The sequence below is a fragment of the Oenanthe melanoleuca genome, chromosome 1 (assembly GCF_029582105.1).
Source record: "Oenanthe melanoleuca isolate GR-GAL-2019-014 chromosome 1, OMel1.0, whole genome shotgun sequence".
Lineage (NCBI taxonomy): Eukaryota > Metazoa > Chordata > Aves > Passeriformes > Muscicapidae > Oenanthe > Oenanthe melanoleuca.
The window spans coordinates 30,140,066-30,162,989 of NC_079333.1; the positions used below are offsets into that span (position 1 = coordinate 30,140,066).

At 41.5% G+C, this 22,924-nt stretch overlaps 1 protein-coding gene across 1 annotated transcript in view; it reads right to left on the minus strand.

The window, feature by feature from the left end:
* Positions 1-934: 934 nt before the first annotated feature.
* NARS2 (asparaginyl-tRNA synthetase 2, mitochondrial) overlaps positions 935-22,924 on the minus strand; it is a 48,534-nt gene continuing 26,544 nt past the window's right edge. The window contains exons 7-14 of the mRNA XM_056486222.1: positions 20,552-20,684; positions 14,042-14,140; positions 13,572-13,609; positions 11,743-11,809; positions 10,139-10,276; positions 8,996-9,093; positions 7,389-7,415; positions 935-1,683 (exon numbers count right to left, since the gene is read on the minus strand). Of these exons, the coding sequence (XP_056342197.1) occupies positions 1,539-1,683; positions 7,389-7,415; positions 8,996-9,093; positions 10,139-10,276; positions 11,743-11,809; positions 13,572-13,609; positions 14,042-14,140; positions 20,552-20,684 (745 nt within the window). The 3' untranslated portion in view covers positions 935-1,538. The remainder of the gene's footprint in view (positions 1,684-7,388; positions 7,416-8,995; positions 9,094-10,138; positions 10,277-11,742; positions 11,810-13,571; positions 13,610-14,041; positions 14,141-20,551; positions 20,685-22,924) is intronic.

Below are 22,924 nucleotides of genomic sequence, written 5' to 3' on the forward strand. Positions count from 1 at the left end.
GCCTGCATGATTGTAACAGGTAAAAACCCCAGCTATGGAGCACACTGAGACATGGCAGGTGCCACATGACATAAACAGGTATTTTTAGATGCTGCAGGTGCAGTACTACACAGCCTTATCAGAGAGAACTGTGACTGCAGTATTACCAGTGCAATGCTAGTTGATTACTATTTTTCAATCTCTTTCATCTAATTGGAAAATAAGTTTTCAGGGCTGTCCTGCAGAGTAGCGTGTGCCAAAATACACAGGGTACAGCAGTAAGGCGACTACTTTGCTTTTTCTCTTTATTTACATTGTTTATACTCCAGCCCTAGTGGGCTCCAGAGTAGCAAGCACTAAGCAAATGATCATTTGCTGGATTGTGATAATTTGGAAGGGAAGAAGGGTGCTGGAAACCCTCAGAGTCCCAAATAAATCACTAGTTTCCAGTTGCCTTAGGCAAGTCACTTGGTCTTCTCATAATATTGTCTTCAAAACAGAAGTATTTCTTTACCTGGCAGAGAAGCTGAGAGCATAAACCCATTAGAGACTGCCAAGGAGTTCAGATCCTACAGTGATAAGCAATTACTTAATACATAGCAATGCTTGGGAGCATGTGTTGGTTGTTTCACAATATAGACCGAACTGCTTGATCTGATGAGCACATGAGAACAACAGAAAAGCAAAGCAACAACAAAACCCCACCATGAACTGCAGGTTGGCTCTGGAGAGGCGGATGGATGGATGGATGGATGGATGGATGGATGGATGGATGGATGGATGGATGAACTCTCATCTAACTGAACATTTCTGTCTGCTATGAATATGTGCTTTTTTGTACAGAAAACAGGTACCTTCTGCAGAAGTTATGCAACTAATTTGGTTATACAGAAAATGAAACCTCTACCAAAGACACTGAAGGAAACTCTCATGTTGAGAGCTACAGTTTTACAACAGAAGAAGAAACTATACAGTTATAAAACAACCCAGTGTACATCTTTATTGATGATTCACAAAGTCAAACATCATTCAACAAACTCACTCCAGCAATTCCAATATGACATTGTTCCTTGCCAGATTTGGCTGATTTTTCCAAGGTAAACAATATTTGCTTTTAACTCTGAGTGGGGAGAATCATGTTTTACAGTAGCCATTTCCTGACTGTAGTAGTAGCAAGTGTATCACTTGCCATGACAATATTTTAGGTCACACTTCCTTATTAATATTTCACATAAAACCCCCTGCTACCTTCAGTGCTTGTTCAGTACTTCCATGGCTTGTACTAGTCTCATGAGAATCATAACCCTTTAGTTAAGTAGGATTTATTAATACTCCTGAAGTGCACTGAAGACATGAGCTGCTATCAAATTAACTGCCAGTGTCCTTCCATAATCTCACCAGAACATATATTATTTTCAATAACCCAGTATTAAATTGACCAAGAGTTTCATTGATATAAAAATTATCTTGATTTCCCACTAAAACACACTCAGTCATATCCTGGTATGTTATTTACACAGTTACACCAGCGGTTTTCTCCACGTGAGTCAACTGCTGAGCTACAGGAGACAGGAGTGAGAAAACCTGGGGAAAGGTATAACATCTTTGATATTGTCAACTCCCAAGATGTACTGCAGGTAGCGTTCAAACCCCATTCCGAAGCCTCCATGAGGAACTGATCCAAATTTTCGGAGGTCTAGATACCTGCAATTTAAACAGACAGTTACATTTGCAGCACGGTTCTGCTGATGTCATTAAAGTAAGCTTTTCATCTAGGGTTTTGCTTTCCATCTTAATTACATCCCTTTGACCCCAACCACTGTGATTTCTGTGTTGGTCAGGGGTATGAAGAAGCAGAATTGTATTAGCAGAAAGCCCAAGTTTAAGCCCATTTAAGCCAGCTTAGCTATGCTTTGCCAATACACTACAGAATAGTTTTTTAGGAGGAAGAACGCATTTGGGTACAAAGAACAGCTTGCTCTGCTCATATTGAAAATGCCTTTGTAGTTTTAGTACCTAAAATATTCCTAGCAGAGGCACAAGCCCTGGTTCCTACAGAATCACAAAACGCTTCCACTGCTGGAGGTGAAGCTCTCTGCTTGGGCTTGTCTAACCCTTGCCATGTTGGTGTGGAAATCTGTCCTGCAAATTCTTTCAATTTCTGTTTGCTTTTCAATAGCCTAAATCGTTTCATTTCCAGTAATTCCTTCAGAGGCTTAAATAGGTCTTGCTGTCTGTCTGCTCAACATTCCTTCATTTTTTTTCTTTTAAGGTAATTATAGTGGCTTTTTGCTACTTTATCCCCAATCACTCTTACAGACTGATTAATTTATTTCCATAGTGAGCCAGAAAAAAACCCCTTGAACATATCTTCTCTAAAAATGAGATCTGGAACAAGATATTTTATTTTGCAGAACAGTACCTGTTGTGCACAGAAAACTCAGAAAACCTTTGGAAGCAGATACTCTGAGTATATGGTGTCAATAAGATTATGATGTTATTCTATAGTCACCCATTTCCCAGCTGGACTGTGGCTGATGTGATACTGTACTTGCAGCTATAAATTGTCACCAACGGTTTTATTTTAATAGAAGTGAAAAACATCTCAGTGCTTCTATTGATTTGTGGGGCCACTTCTGAGCTTGCTGAGGGCACCAAGTTACTCTTCCTTATATGAATGCACTAGTAGGGGATTGAGTGACTCCAGATGTATTACTTGCTTCTAATCTTGGTGTATGAATATTTCATCATCCCAGTTAAAAAAAAATCAAGTGCACTTAAATATAAATGCATATGTTTTACTGCTTATGCAGTGGAGTAGAGGAGGGGGGGCAGAACACTGTGAAAGAAATTAAGACTGGATTGATTGAAATAAATGGCTTCCCAGATTTTACATGCTGTTAATGAACTTCAAGGAAATATTATATTTGTGTTTACATATACTTATATATGCATAAATATGTAAAATATATGTTACGTATATTTGAGTGTAGTTACTTGGACATCAGATCTTTCTTGGCTTGAAGACTGTATTTTAAAAGAGTGAAGACAAAGTAATGCCTATGATCACCCTTACTTGCAAAATAAAAGTACTCTCTGACAAATTCTACAGCTGCAAGATTGCCCTGTCACTCAGTTTGACAGTATGCCTTTCCTACCATGAAATATTATTTTTCCTTACAGCTCATTAGCAGTAGTTAAAATTTGGGAAACCATTTATTACACTCAATCCAATATTCAGGTTTTTTCTTCCCCAGTGTTTTTCCCCTCCCCTCCACTGCCCAAAAAGAGAAGTAGAGCTTACTTCTTTCTAGTAGCACTGACACACAAAGTGCAGTTTGCAAGTTGAACAGCAGGACCAAGAGTGGGACATGGTTTCTGATGACTGGGACCAATGTGCTTTTCTCTCTGTGCTTGGCTAACTAAGCTTGGTGTATGCACCTCACAACTTGGGATCAGGATTATGCTCAGGATATGAACACATAGGCTGTGCAACAGCATGGTGGTCTTCATCTCTATCCACTTTACACAGACTGCACTAAGAAGAACTTGAGTCTTTGCAAATGCCCTGGAACTGCTCCTGGGGAGCTCTGCTGTGCAGCTTCACAAGGGTTTGCAAGGGAGGTGATGGGCAGACCTGATGCTGAGTGTGGTGACTCGTGAAACTGGAAAGATCTCATAAATGTGAGGGATATGGGTGCTGGCCATGGCAGATCAGTCTGACCCAGCTCAGGAGTTCTGAGTAGAACTGCCAAACCGGCTAGTAACTACTTCAGCTGCAGCCAGGAATACAAGCATCAGCACAAACTCTTCTCATGATGTCTGTAAGTGCATCAGCCTGTGCAAAGGCAGTTGAGACTAAGCCCAGCATCTTCTCTCCCTTTTTGCTGGCAACAGTTTATGAAGTCATTGTAAGAAGATGAAATAACTCAGCTACTTCCAGATGAACAATAATAATAAATTCTACCCTTGCTTATCCAGGACTTTGATCTGTAGATCTCAAAGCACTTTGAGAAGCCATTTTGGCAAAAGGAGCGAAACAAAACCCATCAAAGTTAATGGAAAAAGTCCATTGAATTAAATGTGCTGAGGATCAAGACTGTGAATCCTTTCTGATGACTCTGCAAAGAAGAAGCAGAAGAATTGAGAAATTTTCTATTCTTCACAGATGAAAGAAAAAGGAACTGCCTGCAGATGAAGAGAAAAATCCCTTTAGGCTGGAAAATGCTCCCCGAGGTTTTCCTTCATTCAGTAGTCTGCAGACATTGGATGTTTCTCACCTTAAAAAGAGTTGTGAACTAGTCTAGCTGTTTTTGCTAGTAGCTCATACTTAAAAGGGGAGCTGAGCACTCTTATTGGCAACTAGTGGACTGTGCAGCATTATTCCACAGAGGAAGTAAGTTTCTGAGACCCCAGCTGGCCCAGGTGTTTCACCTCTGGATCTGAGCACTGGTAGATCTTCAGAGATTTGAATCTTATTAAAGTGTGTGCTGTAACAACATCCCCCAGTAATGAATTCCAGGAGCTCGTTATGTGCCATGCTAGAAGAACATTTCTGTTCATCCTTTTTAAAGATTTATATTCTTTTATCATCATTGTGAGCTCCCTGTGTTGCAGGGAGCAGTGCTCTCCTAGTGACTATTCATAAACAGAATGTGTTCTTTTCAGTCTCTTTTCAAAACAAATATAATCTCAACCTTTTATGCAATCTCCTTGCTATGCTGAAGGTTCTGTGGCCTGTTTGAAAAAAAATAAGGCTGAAAGAACAAAGATACTATAGTCCATGAAACTGAATATTCTACTGGGGGTGTGTGTGTGAATGTATGTATGTGTCTGTAAGAAAAATTGTCCTTACTTTCAGCCTGCCCCCATCTGGCCCAGCACTCTAGTTTCTTCCCAAAAGAGGATTAATAGGACCAGCTGACTACCAAGGACAGTGATGGGCTACCTGTTTTCACTGGGCACTGAAAAAGGTTAAAGGATGAGTTGAGTGTAGTCACTGGCCATGGGCTGCAAGTGGCCCACCAATGCTACTTTTCCCTAAGCCCAACTCCTCCTTTTCACCCTGGACATGTGGCCCCAACAGAACACTCTGTCATTCAAGCTTCAAAGCTTATTGGAAGTTAAAGAGCCCAACACAGCTCAATTTTCTTAATCCAGAGCAGGAGCAGGGCCAAAATAACACAGTAACATCCACTTGAAGACAGCAGACAACACCTGCTCTGCTACTGTGTACTTTCACCAGTGCTACATCAGAAGATCAGAAAGGTACCTGGACTGTAAAGGGCTCAGTATGAGACAACTGTCTCCACTGAAGCACATGAATATAATCAGAGTAAGAAAAGCAGTACCTTACATGTAGGAAGATTGTCCACACTGCTCACACTGATGGTTGTGGGAACACATTGATTGTTCATTACAAAGTACCTGTGTTTTTACTTTTAAGATGGCACTCGGAGGCTGCAAACAGGATCAAGTCCCCTGTTTGAAAGGCAATACACCTAATACTCCCTGGTCACAGGGAAATCAATGAACTCCCAGAGTATTCTCATCACTCAATTTTCCCAGCTCATTTCCACAAACCTCTCAGTTTAGTCAAGATCATAATCTACAGCTCTGAGCTATTTTCTATCTACAATTCAAATGAAAAAGTGTGAAAATAAGATAAAATAACTAAAAAATCAAGCCAACTACTACTCTAGCTCATATTCTATATGGAAAGAAACTTGCATAACAGGAAAGATGTAGTGTACTGAAGAAGACTCATGTCTTTTTAGTGACCATGTCACTTTACCTATCTTTTGAAAAACTTCCTAAAAGGTAGGGATGGCAAGAAGCAGAGCAGTATTTCAGATCATCAGTTGCCTCTGCCTTATGATTCACCCACGAAAACAAGGCAATCCTGAAAATGTACTAGAAGCAGTCAGACCCCACAATATCCTCTTCCTTAGTGGGGGGAAGAAAACTGGCAGAATCAGAGATATAGCAATAGTTAAGGAACTTGAAAGGTGATAACGTTCAAAAGTCAGCAAATATTATATTTAAAAAGGAATGACTCAACTGTTCTTCCAGGAGTTTGTGAGCCAGCTTTGGAGACTCAATTCAATCACTAAATTGGAGGAGATTAATTTTAGTCTCTCTTGCCACCTCTACTGAAAAGATGGATGCTGGCAAGACACCTACCTGTATTCTGGCAGATTTTGGACTTCAGTCCAGAAGCATCTAGAATTACTACTATCCTGCACTTCCTAGGACATCAGACCCTGCTGTGGCAGCGGGAAACAACAGCTTTAATCTTCTCCAGGAAGTCACACTGACTGTGATGGAGTGGAGGGAATAAAGGAGGAAAAAGTCTCCAAAACAAGATGACAACCAGAAGAATTTCCAGAATGTGATGGTTACACATCCCATGAAAATGCAAAGGGGTGACAGGCAATCCCCTAATCTTCTTTTGCAGGAAGCACCAGGCAAGGCTGTGCTATCTCAGTAGTGCTGGAAGGCTAATGAACACAAGATTTCCTTGGGCCCTATCTCAGCATCTAACCACACAACTTATCACCCTTGCTCAGGATAATCCTTCCCTCAGATAAAAGGATATGGTGTATTCTGAGCCACAAATACAATACCAAAGAAAGAAATTAAATTCACCCTGTTTGCACATGGATGACGTGAAGATCTGCCATACACTGGGCTGTTCCTCAGTGATTTCACATTCTGGGAAGAGGAGAATGAAGAACCTATACTTTGATTTTTTTCAAGGCACCCTTCCTAATGATCAATCCAAATACAGAATAATATTTGAAAATACTCTTCTAAATTTAAAGTTCTCTGCAGTACCACTCTCTCAGTAGCTATGATGAAGTACATACCAAGAAACACTAAGAACCTTCTGTCGTTTTAATAGGTTAAACTGTTAATTCAAAGGTTGATCTGTCTCCTTAGAAGACAGTTTTAATTGCTTTAACTGCTTTGTTAGAGAAGATTTTTCGACCCAATTGCCCTGTCAATTGCAAAGGGAGTTATTCATAGACCTCTTAAAGGTCACAGATTGCTGTGGTTCTGTAACTTGTTTATCTCGTGTTTGGTGGTCAGAATCTACTCAACTTCCAATACAGACTAATGATTTAATATCAAAAATCATTATGGGTTGTAAGTTATGCCAACCTTACTCCATCCTGACAGGAATGACCTGTGCCATGAGTGGACAAATTGAAGGCATAAACTAAGTAGCATTAGATTAACCTTTGTTTGAACTAACTGGCTATTTCATTTAGAGTGGCAGCGATGGCATGGCAACAGGGCCAAAAATTGCTCCCTCAAAACCAAAATAAACAAAAAATAAAAACCCCCAGTTGCTTAAATAGTCTCAAAAGAAGAAAATCAGCTTGCAGAACAAGGTGATATCTTACCATTGATAGGCATCTGTGAGTCCTAATCTGTGAAAAGAAAAGAAAACCTCTTGTAAGTAAAGGAACAGTTATTCTGCACAAGCAGCACTTGCCTGGAAGAGCATGCTACAAGAAAAGGGAAAGTCTGGTGAACTATTGTATGAAGCATGCATAAGATGACAAGAATCCTGTTTTTTCTATTATGCTGGTTCTGCAGGAAATATAATTTAAAGGTCTAAAATATTTGGGCTTAAAGTCAGATCCTGAGGACTCAAAATTGAGAAAAGCATATGAAAGGAGGTGTGATTTACTGAAGACACACCCCATTTGTACCTTAAAATGCTTTCTATGACGTTCCTGACAAACAAGAAAGTCTTCCTTCAAACTCCACATGGACCCTTTCTCCTTCTCCTGAGGACTGTGGACTCAGATACTGCAAAAAGTTTTGACTACAAAAGTGCAGCAGGCAACATTGTACTTTATATGAGTTGAAGCATGCCTGCTTCAGAGAGCTTACAGGGAGAGTAGCAGGAAGCACAGGGAATATCATCACCCTAAACTAACAACTGAGGATTAATGTTCTGGTGATTTAAATTGCCCGGTGCCTTTTGAATTCATTATGCTGAAGTAGATTTTGCTCTTCTCCACAGACTACATATATCTGTGTGAGCATATGGCTAATTTAAGCAACATATTAATTCCCAATGTGCAAATGGTATTACTCTGGGATCAATTTCCTTCAACACAGCTTTGCACAAGTGTATGACTGGCCCAAACAGAAGTGTTCAAGTCTGGACAGGACTTTGCACAATCTGGAAGGTGTCCCTGCCCATGGCAGCAGGGCTGGTCTTTAAGGTACCTTCCTTAAAGGTACCTTTCAACCCAAACCATCCTCTGATTCTACAAAATTTTTGAACAATCAGACAGGATCCAGAGAACCACTGTCTATGGAGAATTATCCAATGTACAACATCAAATATTAATTAAAAAGCAGCTTCTCTGACATTGAAGTTAGCCTAAAATTACCAAAGGTAACAAGATGCAGACTAAGACAGCCAGGGAAAGAGAAGCCCCCATGACACAGTACAGGTCTTGAGCTGTTCCAGTGAAGCTTCCCATGAAACTATTGGCAAATATATTCTCTGAAATCATGCCAGTCACTGAGGCTAGCTGCATCACAACTGGCAAAGCTTCTGACCAAAACTGCAATTCCTCAGTTACACAATGTGATGACAAATAGATATTCAAGTTTTGTATGTGTGACAACTTCCACCTTCACAATCCACTTTCAGCCACAAAAACTGAAGAAAAGGATGAAGTGTCCCACAAGCAGAACCTGCTCCAGACAGTTGCAGCACAGCTGAGGCACTCTACTGCCCTGGCCTCTTAGCATAAAGAAAACTTCTTCTCTGATGAGCTAAAACAGAGAGACCCTTTGCACACCTATGACAGAAGCACAAGAACTTCTTCACCAGTTTGCAGTCACCTATTCAGATAAATAGGTATCACAAAGACAAAAATAGGCTTAAGTACTATTAGCTGCCCTTCCAGTCCTCTGGCTTGCCAAGCACAGAGAGCTGCTCTCTCCTGCTCAGGCTAGTCTCCTGGCATCTGTGGATTTTCCATACCTCTGTAAGCGTGATTCAAGGAAGGGCAGTCGCTCTTCTCTCAAGCTGCCTCCACACAACTCCCCTACTCCTGGTACAAGGAGATCAACAGCTGCCACCTTCAAAGAAAGAAAACTAACTGAAGTCATGCCACATAGCCACACAGTGATTAGCAGAACTTTTACTTTTTTGTAAAACCCTACTGTAATTCTTCCAGAGTCCAGGACACTTAGGTAAGGATTTGCACATACTTGAAAAGTCTTGTTGACAAGAGAAGGCTGGGAGGAAATTTTGCAAGGATAATCAGTAATTTACATAGAACCTAAATGATAGCAGTGACATCTCAGACTGAGGACATCTACTGCAAGTGGTTTGAACTGAATCTCACCAAGTTACTCCGGTGACAACCTGTGTGGAGTTATAAAGAACCCAACAGCAGCTTAGAAGACAGCAAAGACATATGGGCAAGTTTTCTGAAGCCCTGATTCCCTGCTCTGATGCTGTAGCTTGTGTTCAGCCCTATCTATCCCCATTCTTTGAGCCAGTTCTAATAGATGTGGTAGCAATGGCACTCGTGCTAGATCCAAGTGTTACCACTGTTAGGTTTGGGCTGTCTTCTCTGGTTTGTCTTCTGGGATTATTTTTTTATCCCACAGCTGTGATGTTGCTAGAATTAAAGCCACTGAAGGCACAGTGGGGCAACACAGGTGGTGTTGCTGCTCTTTTTTAGCAGAAGCAATGCTTCAGGTTGTTTCAACTAAGTTAAAAAAATCACAATTTCAAAGCATGAGACTTGATAAAGAGCTTATTTCTTGTGCCCATCTGCTATGGATGCTACATTTGGATGACAAGAGAATCACAGACTACTTGGAGCAATCACTTAACTGTACAGAAGTTTACCAGGAAAAGAAATAAACTATGGGAAACTTATCTTAAGGCAATTAAGCAAAAAGTTAACACTGTCCCAACTCCCAAATCTTCCTCCTCCTGTTGTTCCTGCTTTGGGTATTTTCTTCTACAACATGAGAAAAAATGGACAGGACCACCTGATGGTCACATCTCATCTTGAATTTCTTGAGGGCAGGCCCAGCAGATGATGTCTATCAGGAGGTCAAGACATGTTCCTAGATAAAAAAGTGGTGGAGGTATGACCTATAGACTCACTGTGTGCTGAGGTCCATCTTCATTGTCCCGCATGTAGAAAGGTTTGAGGTCGTACGGGTAGTTAATGACAAACACAGGAACCTCCCCACAGTGCTTCACCAGGTACTTCTCGTGTTCCGTTTGGAGGTCACAGCCCCACTGCAAGGACAGCAAAAGGGCCTGGGAATCTGCTTTGGTGCCTCTTGCCCAGGGCAAGAGACCCAGCAAAATCCCTGTATGTAGAGAGATGAGCTGCTTTGAATAAAATGAAACCAAGCAAAGCAACTTCTCATACAGGGCACTGGGAAGTAGACAGTTTACAGGCAGAGCAAAGTACGTAAAATAATGTGATTTAACATCCCTGCATCAAGCTCAAGCATCTGGTATCAAATCAGAAAAAAGCTCAAAACAAGCAAAAAAATCCCAACCCCAAAACCCCCAAACCATGCTCTGTATATCTAAAGGAAAGCAGGTACCTCTCCAAAGCCAGCTTACTTGATCCAGCAAACCAGCCTTTTTTCAGTATTACCTTTGGTGTATAGATAGCAGTTTTCCTAGGCTGATTACTCTCTTCCCTGCTGTGACCTGTTACATGCTACATTAATTCTAACTTAAGAAAACCTAGCACCCTATTATCCAATTCTTTGTTGTCAGAAATGCTGGACATTTGTGATGCCCTTCACTTTTCCTTTTTTCCAGGGATGTTATAAATCCTGTGACTTTTGACTTGAGGCCACCAGTCTGTTGATAAGGTTTGCAAAGAATATTGGGGGAATGGAAGGGGAAAGAGGGGAACAGACCTCCCTCAGAGTCTCTTCATACTAAAAAATCCTAAGTTTGCTGTCTCAGATTCAGGTAGCACAGAGACAACATCTGAGGTTCTACACCCACTTGTGCACAGAGATGAGACAGTTACCCAACTGGCTATGAGGGTGGCTTCAGCCAGAGGGTTGTTTTCCTCAAAGTATCATAATGAGATAATGACTAAACACAACAAGACATAAGATGAGCACCACCACAAATGCTGTCCCATACTGGAGTGTGTGTGTGTTTGAAATTGGGCAAAATATGATTTTTAGAAAACTGTAATCTCATAGCATTAGAAATACTAGGATGTTACTCTTTTTCCCAGTCAACACCTATGATTTGGAAAGACAAGGGATTCCCTTTACCTATATCTAGATTACATGGTATTTTCACATGGTATTGGTATATTAAATCTTGTCAAAGTTACAGTGCTATCCTCTTATCTTTCCTTTTCTTGAGAACTATTACAGCAACTCTTCTTACATGATTGCCACTGAATCTGCAATATTCTCAGCACTACTCACATACAGGAAAGAGAAGTGCCTTTGCTAAAGCCTTGGTCCTTCAACTGCAATCTCATCACTTCCTTCCCTGCAAGTGTTACATGTTCTCCAGCTACAGATCTCACTCCTTGTATTGCTCCCATTTCAACCGCAAAGGGCAAAAGTTACACAGGATTTACAACTCAGCAAACAAAACACCCCAGGAGGCAGATATCTGTGCAAAGTAGCAACTCTTGTGGTATCAGAGAGAGAAAGAAAGGAGATTCTACAAAGTTCAGGCTCTGCATAGGGACAAACCAGCTGGCAACGACCTACCTCTGGCTTGAAAGTGAAAGTTTGAGGAGCTTGCTTCAAAATTTCCACTGCTTCACTGTAGGAAATTCTGCAAGAGGAAGAAAAAAGACTTTAAGATAACTATGAAAGGAATAACAAAGTTTTCTGGCTAAGTGCCATGCTGGAAAATCAAGGAGGCATTTCCCCACCACCATGCCAACTTGTGTGTAATGTCAGACTTCCCAGCAATGCTTCTTTGGACAGAAACCAAAAAGCATTTTATATGGCAAGAATTCTATGTTTTCCTGTACTTCACCTACATGCAGGGCAGGAAGTGCTAAGCTCTCAACATTTCTGCATTATTGCAATATTGCATTTTAGTCAGAAGTGAGCTCTGCAGGGAATTGCTTCATTGAAATGTGTGGATTTTTTTAAAGAAAACAATATGTCCTCATCAGCATAGCTACAACAACATAGTTCTAGTCCAGGGTGTGTTAGGCAAAAATAACAGCCCAGGGTGCAAAGGGCTTGTAGCTCAAATGTTTCTACTTTACTTTGCAAAACCCATGAGATTTAAGTGCAGCAATGTTTCTCTACTTCTCTGGCAGATGTGAGAGCAGATTCTCCACCAATTTCCACCAGCACAAAAGAACAGCATCATGGCAAAGCAAACAGAAAAAGTACAGTGAACAATGCTACAGGTTTAGTAACTGGAAATCAAGAATCAGTGGAAGATAACGTGGCAGCCAAGGTTTCCACATACCAAGCCAAATATTGTGGATAGAGAGAAGAAAGAATAACACAATCACAATAATTTCATCTTTGTATCACTGGCTAATCCAATTAAAAACCAAATTCCCTAAGGAGTGCAAGCTCTTTCCACCCCATTACAAGGTTTCACTAAACCAGGGAAGGCTTCTGGAGGAAATATTTAAAGAAGGAATACATTGCTCCACATGTTTGGGTTATGTGAGGGCACAGGCCAAATGAGGTATATCACTGGCACAGGTTCAACACATGTAACCAATGTGTGTAAGCCAGGAATGCCCCAGATCTGCCAGCAGCTGATGAAGAGAGAGACAGAGAGGGAGAAAGAGATGGACTGTCTCTCTCCCCTTTTCCTTGGAGCATGGGAGAAGCTGAATGCAACTTTGACCTTTCAGGAGTATCAGTTAGGTCCAAAGAGAGGACTGAAATGGGGAGATGGTAACTCCACTGAGGACTCCCGTGGTGCTCATGCAGGAAGAGGCACAGGAGGGATCCATCATGATCCTGTTGCCCAGGTGTAGCTGCTTAACAAGATAACCAGTGCTGGGATGAGCAGCCCTACAATGTTATGTGGGATAAATGGAGAGCACTACCATTTGAAAAGACAAGCAGGAGTAGGGAGGAGGTGGCACTCTTGGGGGCCATAAAGGGAAATCCTTAAATTCTTTAGCACAAAGAGAACTGTTATTAGGGGCTACACAATCAATTGGGAATAGAAAACCAATCAGGATTGTTAAATATCATAAAATATTTTCATAAAAAGAGAGCCACTGGAGTGAAGGTGTGAATGAAAGCAGAGCATCAAAGCCAAAACCAAGCAAGACCATGAGCAATCACTGTGCAGGTGCATGCTGGAAGGAGAATACTTTTGAGGATCTTGTCCAGGGAAGCAAAAACCAAAGGCCAGCAGATACAGGTGTCAGTCTCATGCAGAGCTGAAAGGGTATACCTGACAAACAGTAAATGGGAACTGCAACTCATGCCTTTTTGGAGATACTATGCTAACCCAGAAGACATTGAGTTGTGAAAGAAAAAGAACATATGCAAAATAGGAACTCTTTCCCCAAAAGCCCTCTGCAAGATCATTTTGAAATAGTACTTACATCATAAATTTGTGCTTCAGTATTTGTTCCAACCTGCCCTTGGTCAAAACAAAAAAAAAAACATAAACATGTAAAGCTACCCTTTAGGGTTCAGGGGCAAACTCAGGAAAGTGACCTTCCTCTATATTGTAATTTGTAGGACTGCATTCTGATCTAGATTTGGGTCAAAATCCACCCCTGGCCATTCAGTGCTAAAAAGGTACCCAATTATTGAAGCTGATGATTCAGAGGTTACCAGGTGAAGTGACAACTACAGTTCTACCCCACTTGCTACCAGCTACAGAAAGCTGTGTCCTCTCTCTGTTGGCCTGAACAATCACTTAAGCTCAAGCTGATATTTAGTTTTTCACAGTTTCTTAACAGAGGAAAATACAGTAAAACAAGAAAATTAAGAAAGATAAGCCTTCCTATAGCCAAGAACCCCCAAAACACACGATAGGACTGCAGTTCTTTCCTGTCACATGCATTACCTTCTGTGCAGGAGCTATGTATTTATGAAAAAGCTCAACATCATGAGGACATTTGGAGAGCACAGTGCTTGTCACTGTCTTGAAAAGATCTTCCATAACCTAATAGAGAAAAAAGGAATGCATGAAAAATGAACATTGCTTAGGTGTCCCAGACTATAAATGAAACACAGTACACATCAGCCAAAGAGTACAGAAGGAGTTTCTGTCCTGCATGCCAGACTGAATAAGAGCGAACATCTCACTAATGCTCCTAATTAGGAGGCTTGCCTAGTAGCTGAAGAGGACTGGGAGCTTTATTTATGGGTTTAGGGCTTCAGTGTTGGTTGATGGTCTCAGTATCTTCAGTCAGGTATCTCCAGTGAAAAAAATCACAGCTAAAATATTCAAGCAACAACCCTGGCTAGCCACAGACACGTTACAACCATTTGTGGGTCCAGTCTCAGATTAATTCTCTAGTGAGGCATCTGTCCTGTAATGAACAATTCTGGATTTATGCTTTGTTGTTAGAAAAGGCAAAGCTAAAGGAAAGAGAATAAACATGTAGCATGCAGAGCAAGTCCATCAAACAGATCTCAGCTAGAGAGACTCTGTGCAGTAAGGGCAAAGTGAACATGTACAGGATGAGAGCTAAAACAGAGGACACATCAATGCAGGGATGTTTGAGAAACTAAAAAGATGTGGTTCCATTTCCCTAAACTAATGTGGATTAACTAAATGACATTATCATCCAATTTGGATATACTTATCCAGTAAAACGGGCTTCACTCATTAAGAAATTAAAATGCCATTAAAAGCCCCCACATGGGATGCTGCTGCATTTTCATCAACCCATTTCAAGAGTCATTTTTCTCTTTTGGTTAAGCAAAGCAGACCATCCAAGACACTTGCAGTTGTGCAGACTAAGAGTTCCCATGGCTCCCTGTAGTCTTACACCAGCACAAAGCAGGTAGTTGACACCAGTGGTATCAACTGATGATCACCCCACTTCTTCTTCAAAATTACCCTCCCATGCTCATTTTGTTTGTAAAAACAGAGCAATGCAGCTGGGGCTGCACGTCATCTAAGCCTGGGATGGGACAAGGCTTTTCCTAACAAAGTGCATCTCAAAGTTCTGGCACATTCCTGGTTGGTTGTGGTGTTTTTTGTTTATTGTTTTTGTCGGTTTGTTGGTTTTTTTTTTTTTGTTAGTTTGGGGTTTTTTTTGAGGGCAACATCTGCTTCATTAATTGCAGAGTTGAGAGAAGTGAAGTTTCTAGTAATGGTGTCCAGGTGAGCAGCAGCCCCTAGACACCACAAAGCCTGTGATTGTGGAAAGATGAAACTGTTCAGCCAGCAGTTCTCAAGAAGAAGCAGTAGGTCTATGCCTTACAAGGAACCAGGGTAAGAGGAACACAAGGCACAGAAACAAAGCAGCTGGGCTACTGATATAGCCAAGATGAAATTTCAGGCATGTTGCTCAAACTTATGTTTAGATGAACATCCTTCACACCTGCCCCAAGCTGCTGAAACACTGCTCTGTGCTGGTGAGCAACCTCTGCATCCCACCAGCCTAGTGAAGCTGGTAAAGCAGAGCATTCACACTCCTCTGGAGCCAGACTCAAGACTCCTGCATCAACCTGGGCTCTCCTTTTAAAAAAAAGGAAGATGCAAATAAGGGAACAGCATTATCATATGCAGATGAACAGTTTTACGCCTCCTGGTACTCAAACACAGAGGAAATGAAAAGCCAGCATTACTGCTGCTGAGTGGCAAATAACCAAACAGTCAGCTTTGAACTTTCTTCAAAGTAGCTAGAAAAAGGCTTATGCAAATGAAATTAGAAAACTTCTTAGCAATTCATCTGGTTTCACCAGGCAGAGACAAAGGGATTTTACATTAAGCTTCCTCTTTCTAGAAAATGAAAGTATCATCTGGTTTCGGAAAGGCATGTTGTTTAATTAGCACTTTTTTTCCTCACTGTGCGATAAAGTAACAATTAGGTTCCCACAGCATTCAACATAAGCAGCTTCCTCTTGTGGAAAAAAGATGTGGGTGGTATGGGAAAAACAATCTGAGAAATATTTCCAGGTTTGAGACTGAGGTTTTATCCTGGCAAAAAAGACAGACACGTGGGTCATACACTGGCCTCCTCACTGCTCTTATTTATGCCAAGCAAGTATTAGGCACAAACAGTAGACAGAAAAAAAGAAAAGGAGGGAAAAAAAAATCCCTCAAACTGAGAATGTACGGCTTTAAGTAGATAGTATAACAAAGGACTGCAAAGCAGGCTATAGGAAAAATGAATGGAGAAGTGTAATCACTGGCTTGCTAGTTTAAGGGAACACAAGTTTGAGATATAGGTGAAGTGATTGGTTTGAACATATTCTGAAAGAAACATGTTTGACAGGAGACTTACACAGGGAAAAAGGCACTGGAATCACAGCAAGTAGTTCATCTCAGAGGTGGGACTCTGGATGTCCCAAAAGCCCAATAATCTTGTTGCTTCACAATGGTGATGTGGAAACTGTGCTAGTAGGAGGGCATGCACAAAGGACAGAGGTTAAAGCTTCCTCCCTTCCCTCAACCCTTTTAGCCTTTCTCTTTTGATTTTCACATTTGAAACTTCAGTAGTATCAACACTGGCCTTCCCCAATGTTGCTCTGTTGTTTCATGGTTAACAGTTAAATTTTGATTAGGAGCAGCTCCCAAGGGTATTGCTTAATTTTACCCTGGATCTTTTGATACTGCAACTTATCCTCTTCCCTAATAAAATTATGATCAGATCTGAATCAGAGCAAATCATCAATAACACAGCAGTACAAGTCAGCAGCAGCAACTGAAGGTGATGTGCACTCTAAGAAAGGTTCAAATCATCACCTTTATTATGTAAGAAAGATTACACCAGAAAAATCACATGACCTGCCAGTAGGATTTTTATGTATGTATTTACCTGGGCCATGTATATGGATGCAGTGTAGGTCACAGGCTACTTACAAAGGAAACACTCAGCAGTGGACCACTGTTTGTTGCCTCCATGCTTGCTCATACCCACTCTATGTGTGCACATACACACACAGTGGAGGATTCTGATCTTGGTCATAAAATCTCCTCTCAGCAACACAACCAACAGCTCAGGCCCCGTTTTGGAGAGATGCTGTTGCTGTGCAAGGAAAGAGACTGGGCTGCCAGACCTCTGCTCCACTGGCCATTAAAGCTGAATGCTGATAAAAGGGAAGAGAACAAGCCTGAGCTATGACAGCTAACTTCAGACAAGGAACCTACAGTCCTGCAGATACCACAGTGTCCCTAAAGAGTGTTGTGTAAAATTCTTAGAGTTAACCCTTCCCATGTGATTACTAGAGTTTGCTCCCTCAAGACTGTAGTCAGACCTGCCCAAGTGCCTCAGCCTTGGTACTGAAGACAGAATGCTGAATGCAAACTAGTCAGGAAATCAAATTACATACATGTTTCAGATCCAAGCTCTCTAAAGCTGACACCCAAAATCAGTGCTGCTGATTTCATTTCATGCCTGAACTCCCCTCTGTAAAATGGAGGTAATAATGCTCCATGTCACTAGGCTGTAATGACAGCAAATTAATTTTGATGAAGTACATAACCAGTGGAAGACAATACTCCTGCCCTCAGGACACAGCTCAAATACTGAGTGTTAAATTGTATACTCCATCTTAAAGAGATATATTCTCCATCCCTTAAAGAGACAGTAGTGCTAGGATATAATCTTGTTAAGGAAGACAAACACTATACATAAACTCCTGACAGTGCCCTCAGGAAAACTTCCTTCTTGCATTTCCTAACTTTACAGCCTAAATAATGTCTTTTTTAGCATGGCTTTGTATGTGCTTTTGATGAAATTCAATAATGACTGTATCATACGGCCTCTTTGAGACTCCATTAATGTCACAAGTGAAGTGTGATCCTTTAAATATACTGCACTGCTGATACAGTGGAATGAAAAATAGAAGATAATGGCCTACAAATACAACTACATGACACAGCATTGAAGAGAGAGGGAGAGAGTGACAACAAGAATCTCAGAGCACAAACAAAACTGGAGACCTTGGACCACCAATTCAGGTACTGGGAGGGCTGATGCCTCTAGGGAGTCCAGACATTTCCACAAGTGGACCTCTTCTGCTGTCTAACTCACCTTTTTCCAAATCTTCTCTTTCTCATCCATGTTGAAGGAGAAGTGCCTTGGGGGCAACCTGGCTTGACTTCTTGACTTACAAAAAGAGGTGCCTCCTTAGATACCCTTACATGCACCCTGTACACTAAAGCAGAAATATCACCCAGCCATGCAGCCTGAAGTACTGCAGTGAGCATATGGGACTTTCCACAGAAAGCATTGTGAAACCAGCACTGTGAGAGTCAAAGCTTCTTTGTAGCACTAAAACACATTTTGGCACACAACAGAAATTTAGATTGCATGATTAAGACACATGAGACTTCACAAGAATTGTGCTACTAATTTAGGAATAACTGAGCACTACGTGCAATTATAGTGAGGAAAAAAGGCTGCTGCTCTAAGACCTCAGACCCTTTGTTCCCAAAAACATGTAGCTTGGTTATTAAAATCCCCTTTTCCCCTTTTATTTCATAATGAAAACTGTGTTTCTTCTGGAGCTTAGGATGAAAGATCTCTAGCCTCACCACTGAATGGTAAACATGCACATCTTTGTAGCAAGGCACTTTAATGGTGTATAAGCAAATACTTCAAGATGTCCCTGAAGAAGCTGAGCTTTCCCAGCACAGTAACTTGCTCAAGTGAGAGATACTTAGTCCAAATGTTGAATAGCAATTTTAAAAATAAATTTTTAACAATCCAGCCCCTTATGTGAGGACAAAGTTCAGATAATAACCCAGGCCAAGAGCCCTGAAGGCTTTCAACTTGGCATTTTGCACTGAATAAAGAACTTGCAGATGACAACAAACAGGCAAAATACCCAATAGGCAGATACATAAGAGAACACTGATCTTAGGTCAGTTACACCAGGAAAGACACTTAGGCTTTAGAGCAACTAGCAGGGTTTTCTTTTGATTAGTTTTTTTTGTTTGTTTTGTTGTAAGAGAGATTGCCCAATGATTTAAAAATAAACAAAATGGGAACTCCACTTCCCCAAGTGAGAACACCACAAAATTAAGCCTGTTGCAATACAAACTCATATGAGGAATGAAAATAATGGCTGCTAGGAGACTTTCTGTTATAGGGAAAGGTGCTTGTCAAAGACTTTGGGACAGAATGAAGATTTAAAAGAGAACACAAGCTGAGACTTCACAAGATACTTAGCAATGACAAAGGCAAAATTGAGAGGGAAAGTTCTTCCTTTCCTTACAAATAAAAGCCCTACAAATTCCAGAACAGTTCTCAAATCTAATTCTCTGAATTATCTGAACTGGCTGTCTGTACTTCAAAAGCCAGGAAATTAGGGTTTTCTGCACAAGATATGTTCATTCTGTGTTGAAGGGCTCAAACACCACTTAACACAAGACCTTGTTATTACACTAGATAAAAGTAGTAATGATTTCAATTGACTCCTGATTACCTACAGAAAAGGGGGAGAAACAGGAATTAAGGTGTGTACATATACACAGGCTGTGCTCTAAGAATACACAAAGCTGTGGAGAAAAGGAGAGACAAAAGAAAGTGCAGGATGCTATTCATGATGGAGCACAGACTCCCAATTGGTCAATCCACACAGCCCAGTGCCATCCAGGCATGTCAGATTCAGAAGCAGCACACAGAGCCTGCCAGCTCTGCTCTCAGGCCATGCTGATTCAGCACTGTATATGACCCATGCTGAAGAAACCACCACCTGGATGTTATTTCATAAATCTGTGCCTCAGGTATTTTTCTTTATAAGGTTATTTTTCCAATCTCTTTCCACAGAACTATCTGATAAATGAGAGTGTGTGTGTGGATGTTTACTCACAAGTCCTACTGGGTATAAGCTGGCTTATGCTGAGACTAAAGTGTGCAGGCATTCATCATGTGGTTAAACTGCAACTGAGAGGTCAGTCCTGAAAAATCAAAAGCCAGCTGACTAAGGATTTCCTCCAGTCCTCTGCAAAAGCCACAGTGAACAGTGTATGCCAGAAATTGTTGTTCCTCCTTCAGATTTCAATGCAGATTTAAAGGAGGCCTTTACAGAGCATACCAAGGGACACACTGCTTAAACACTGCTCACTGGGTGGAAAGGTGCTGAACATTTTGAAAGGGATAGTGCCACTCATTAGCAGTAGTGAAGCACATTTATATTCCCTGGCAATACAGCAACTGTGGAGCTTCCCATTCAGATAAGGGCTGTGTGCACCTGTATCTTCCCTTCCAAATGCCCTCTATGGCCTCATCTCTGCTAAGCAAACCCTCCTCCTTGGGAAATACCTGTGCAACCTCTACTTGGCTCACACAGGGTGAGAGGAGCTGTGACCTCAGCTGAGGGCAGGGAGCACAGCTCAGGGAGGAAGAAGAAACTCTGGTACCAGTCCTGCATAAACATCTGGAGTGCCCACCTGCATGATGTCCTGAAGGCTTTCAGTGAAGGACAGCTCAGCTTCCACCATGTAGAACTCTGCCAAGTGCCGGCGACTCTGCGAGTTTTCCGCTCGGAACGTCGGGCCAAAGGTGAACACGTGAGTAAAAGCCCTGCAAGGCAGCAGGGAACAGGCAGGTCAGGTCCAGCACACAACTGGTCTGTTACACCTAAAGCCCTCACTTTCCTCCCAGCATCTAGAAACAATCATGTTTCCATTTCATCTTTGACCAGTTTAATGGCACTGCTGAATAAGCTGCTGTTATGTTCCTTCATCCAGGCATGGAAAGGGGTTATTCACATCTTGTGGCTCAGAGACATTGTACACACACACACACAATTCAGCTTTCTTTGAACACGAGTCATGCTCGGGACACTTTTTGTAACTGTGTGGGAATAAAACCCAACATTCTGCAGAACTGGATAAACAGAGAAGCACACAGATACTATACCAATCATGCTATTCTCATCCACCTGCCTTTGCATTTCTTTGGCTGCAATGCCAGGTGCTGTGAGACCCCAGGGCTCAGCAGAGCAGAGTGGGCCGTGCTGCTGGAGCTGCAGGGCTGTTGGGCACTGAGGGGTGGCCAGTGACACCCAGCAGGATGGGAGGTGTACGGGGTGCAGTCCCCCTCTAGTGGTAAGACAGAAGTTCATTGTTCAGAGAGCCATGGAGATAAAGAACTGGGCTCTTCCACACAGCTAAAAATGGTTCAGCTGAAAGGAGTCCCTGCTGCAGAGAACACATCTGGGAGAGTGTTTAATGCTGAAGCAACCAATGCATTTCCTATTATGAAGCCATTTCTCCTCCAGCCACTTTCTGGGGATTCTATTTAAATACATCCTCTTTTGCTCTGCAGTCACGTCATGCTGTGTTTCCACCTCCTTCAAGAGAAACCTGCCTATCAAACACCAACACACCTTCACAAGTTTTGATTTTATGTGGGAAGCTGCACTTCAAGCAATACCTTTTACACTGTGATCTATGAGCACTTCAGCTCCTGGACACCCTCAAGTCAGTGAGAGCTTCTGAAATACATGCTGTGATATCTGTGTTTCCCCTTATCCTGCATGGCAAGAAAACCAAGATTGAGGAAGAGAGAAAGCTGCTTCAGAAGAACCATGAACTGGGCAGCTGCTATCTTTGGTATCTTTAACTTGAAGTTATTTTTAGCTGTAGACAGCATGTAGGAGAAAAAGAACCCGATCAGTAGAGATTAAGCACAGTTTGACACTCATGAAAGGATGCATGCTAATTGCTGGGGCTGGCATTTGACTTGCATCTTGCTCTGCAAGCTTTCAACTTAAAAAGGACGTTCACTGAAGTTTCTGAACAGGCTAATTTTGTTAAACTGAAGTTTAAATAAACAACACTACAAAAAGCAGCATTTTTCCTTTGCCCCTTATGGAGACATCTGTGCTTCAAATAAAGGAACACACACATTCTGCTCCACTCATCTGTTTCCTCATGTCACATGTTGGTTAAAGGTTACAATCCAAAGAAAGAGCACTTTCTTTTTCCTTGAGTTGCTAGTAGTAAACACACCAGAAGAAAATTTCAGGTTAAGACTCTGAATACATAGCCTGCCTGTAGGTTTCTTTTCTCCATGGCTCTGTTTGCCCTCCACCAAAAAACATACCTTCTGCCTCCACTTTGATCTTGTACCTGCACTCTCTCATATACGACCACAGCATCTACAACCAACTAACTAGATTTTGCAGCAAACATTTTCCTTCAAGCACTATTTTCATGCATATTTTCAGCATGCCACTTTTCCCTTTGCTGCCTTTCTCACTTGCTGAGATGTTAATGTAAACTTCTGTCACACCATCATCCTCCTTCAAACTGCCCTTTGCTGCAGCATCTACAAAATCTCAGCAATGTTTAGATAAGTGATGTACCAAGACTATTACTCACTGCACAGGTCATTCACTATTATATCATCATTTCTTGTATCCCCCATCTGTAGCCACCTGTTGTCTTGGGTTACACAGAAATTCATGTTTTCCTCACATGGCCTTTTTGGTTTGTTTTTTTTCCTCATGCTCCTAACAGCACCTGGCACAACAAGGTCTTGGACCCAAAGTTTAAGAGCTTCAACTGCTATAGCAATACAAACAACAAATACGAAACAGTGAGTCACGCAGTCAAAATCATTTCATGTTTGAGGCTGAACTGGTCAAAAGCTTTTGTTTGCCAGGTTCTGGAGGTTGGCCTGCAGTGGGAAACAGGACTTAGAAGCAGGTTCTTGCTCTACCTACCCCCTGCACATTTCAGGCTTCTGCTAAAATATTTCAATTTGAGGCCCTTCATTAAATAAATAATTTTTCTTAAATAAATGAGTTTAGTCAC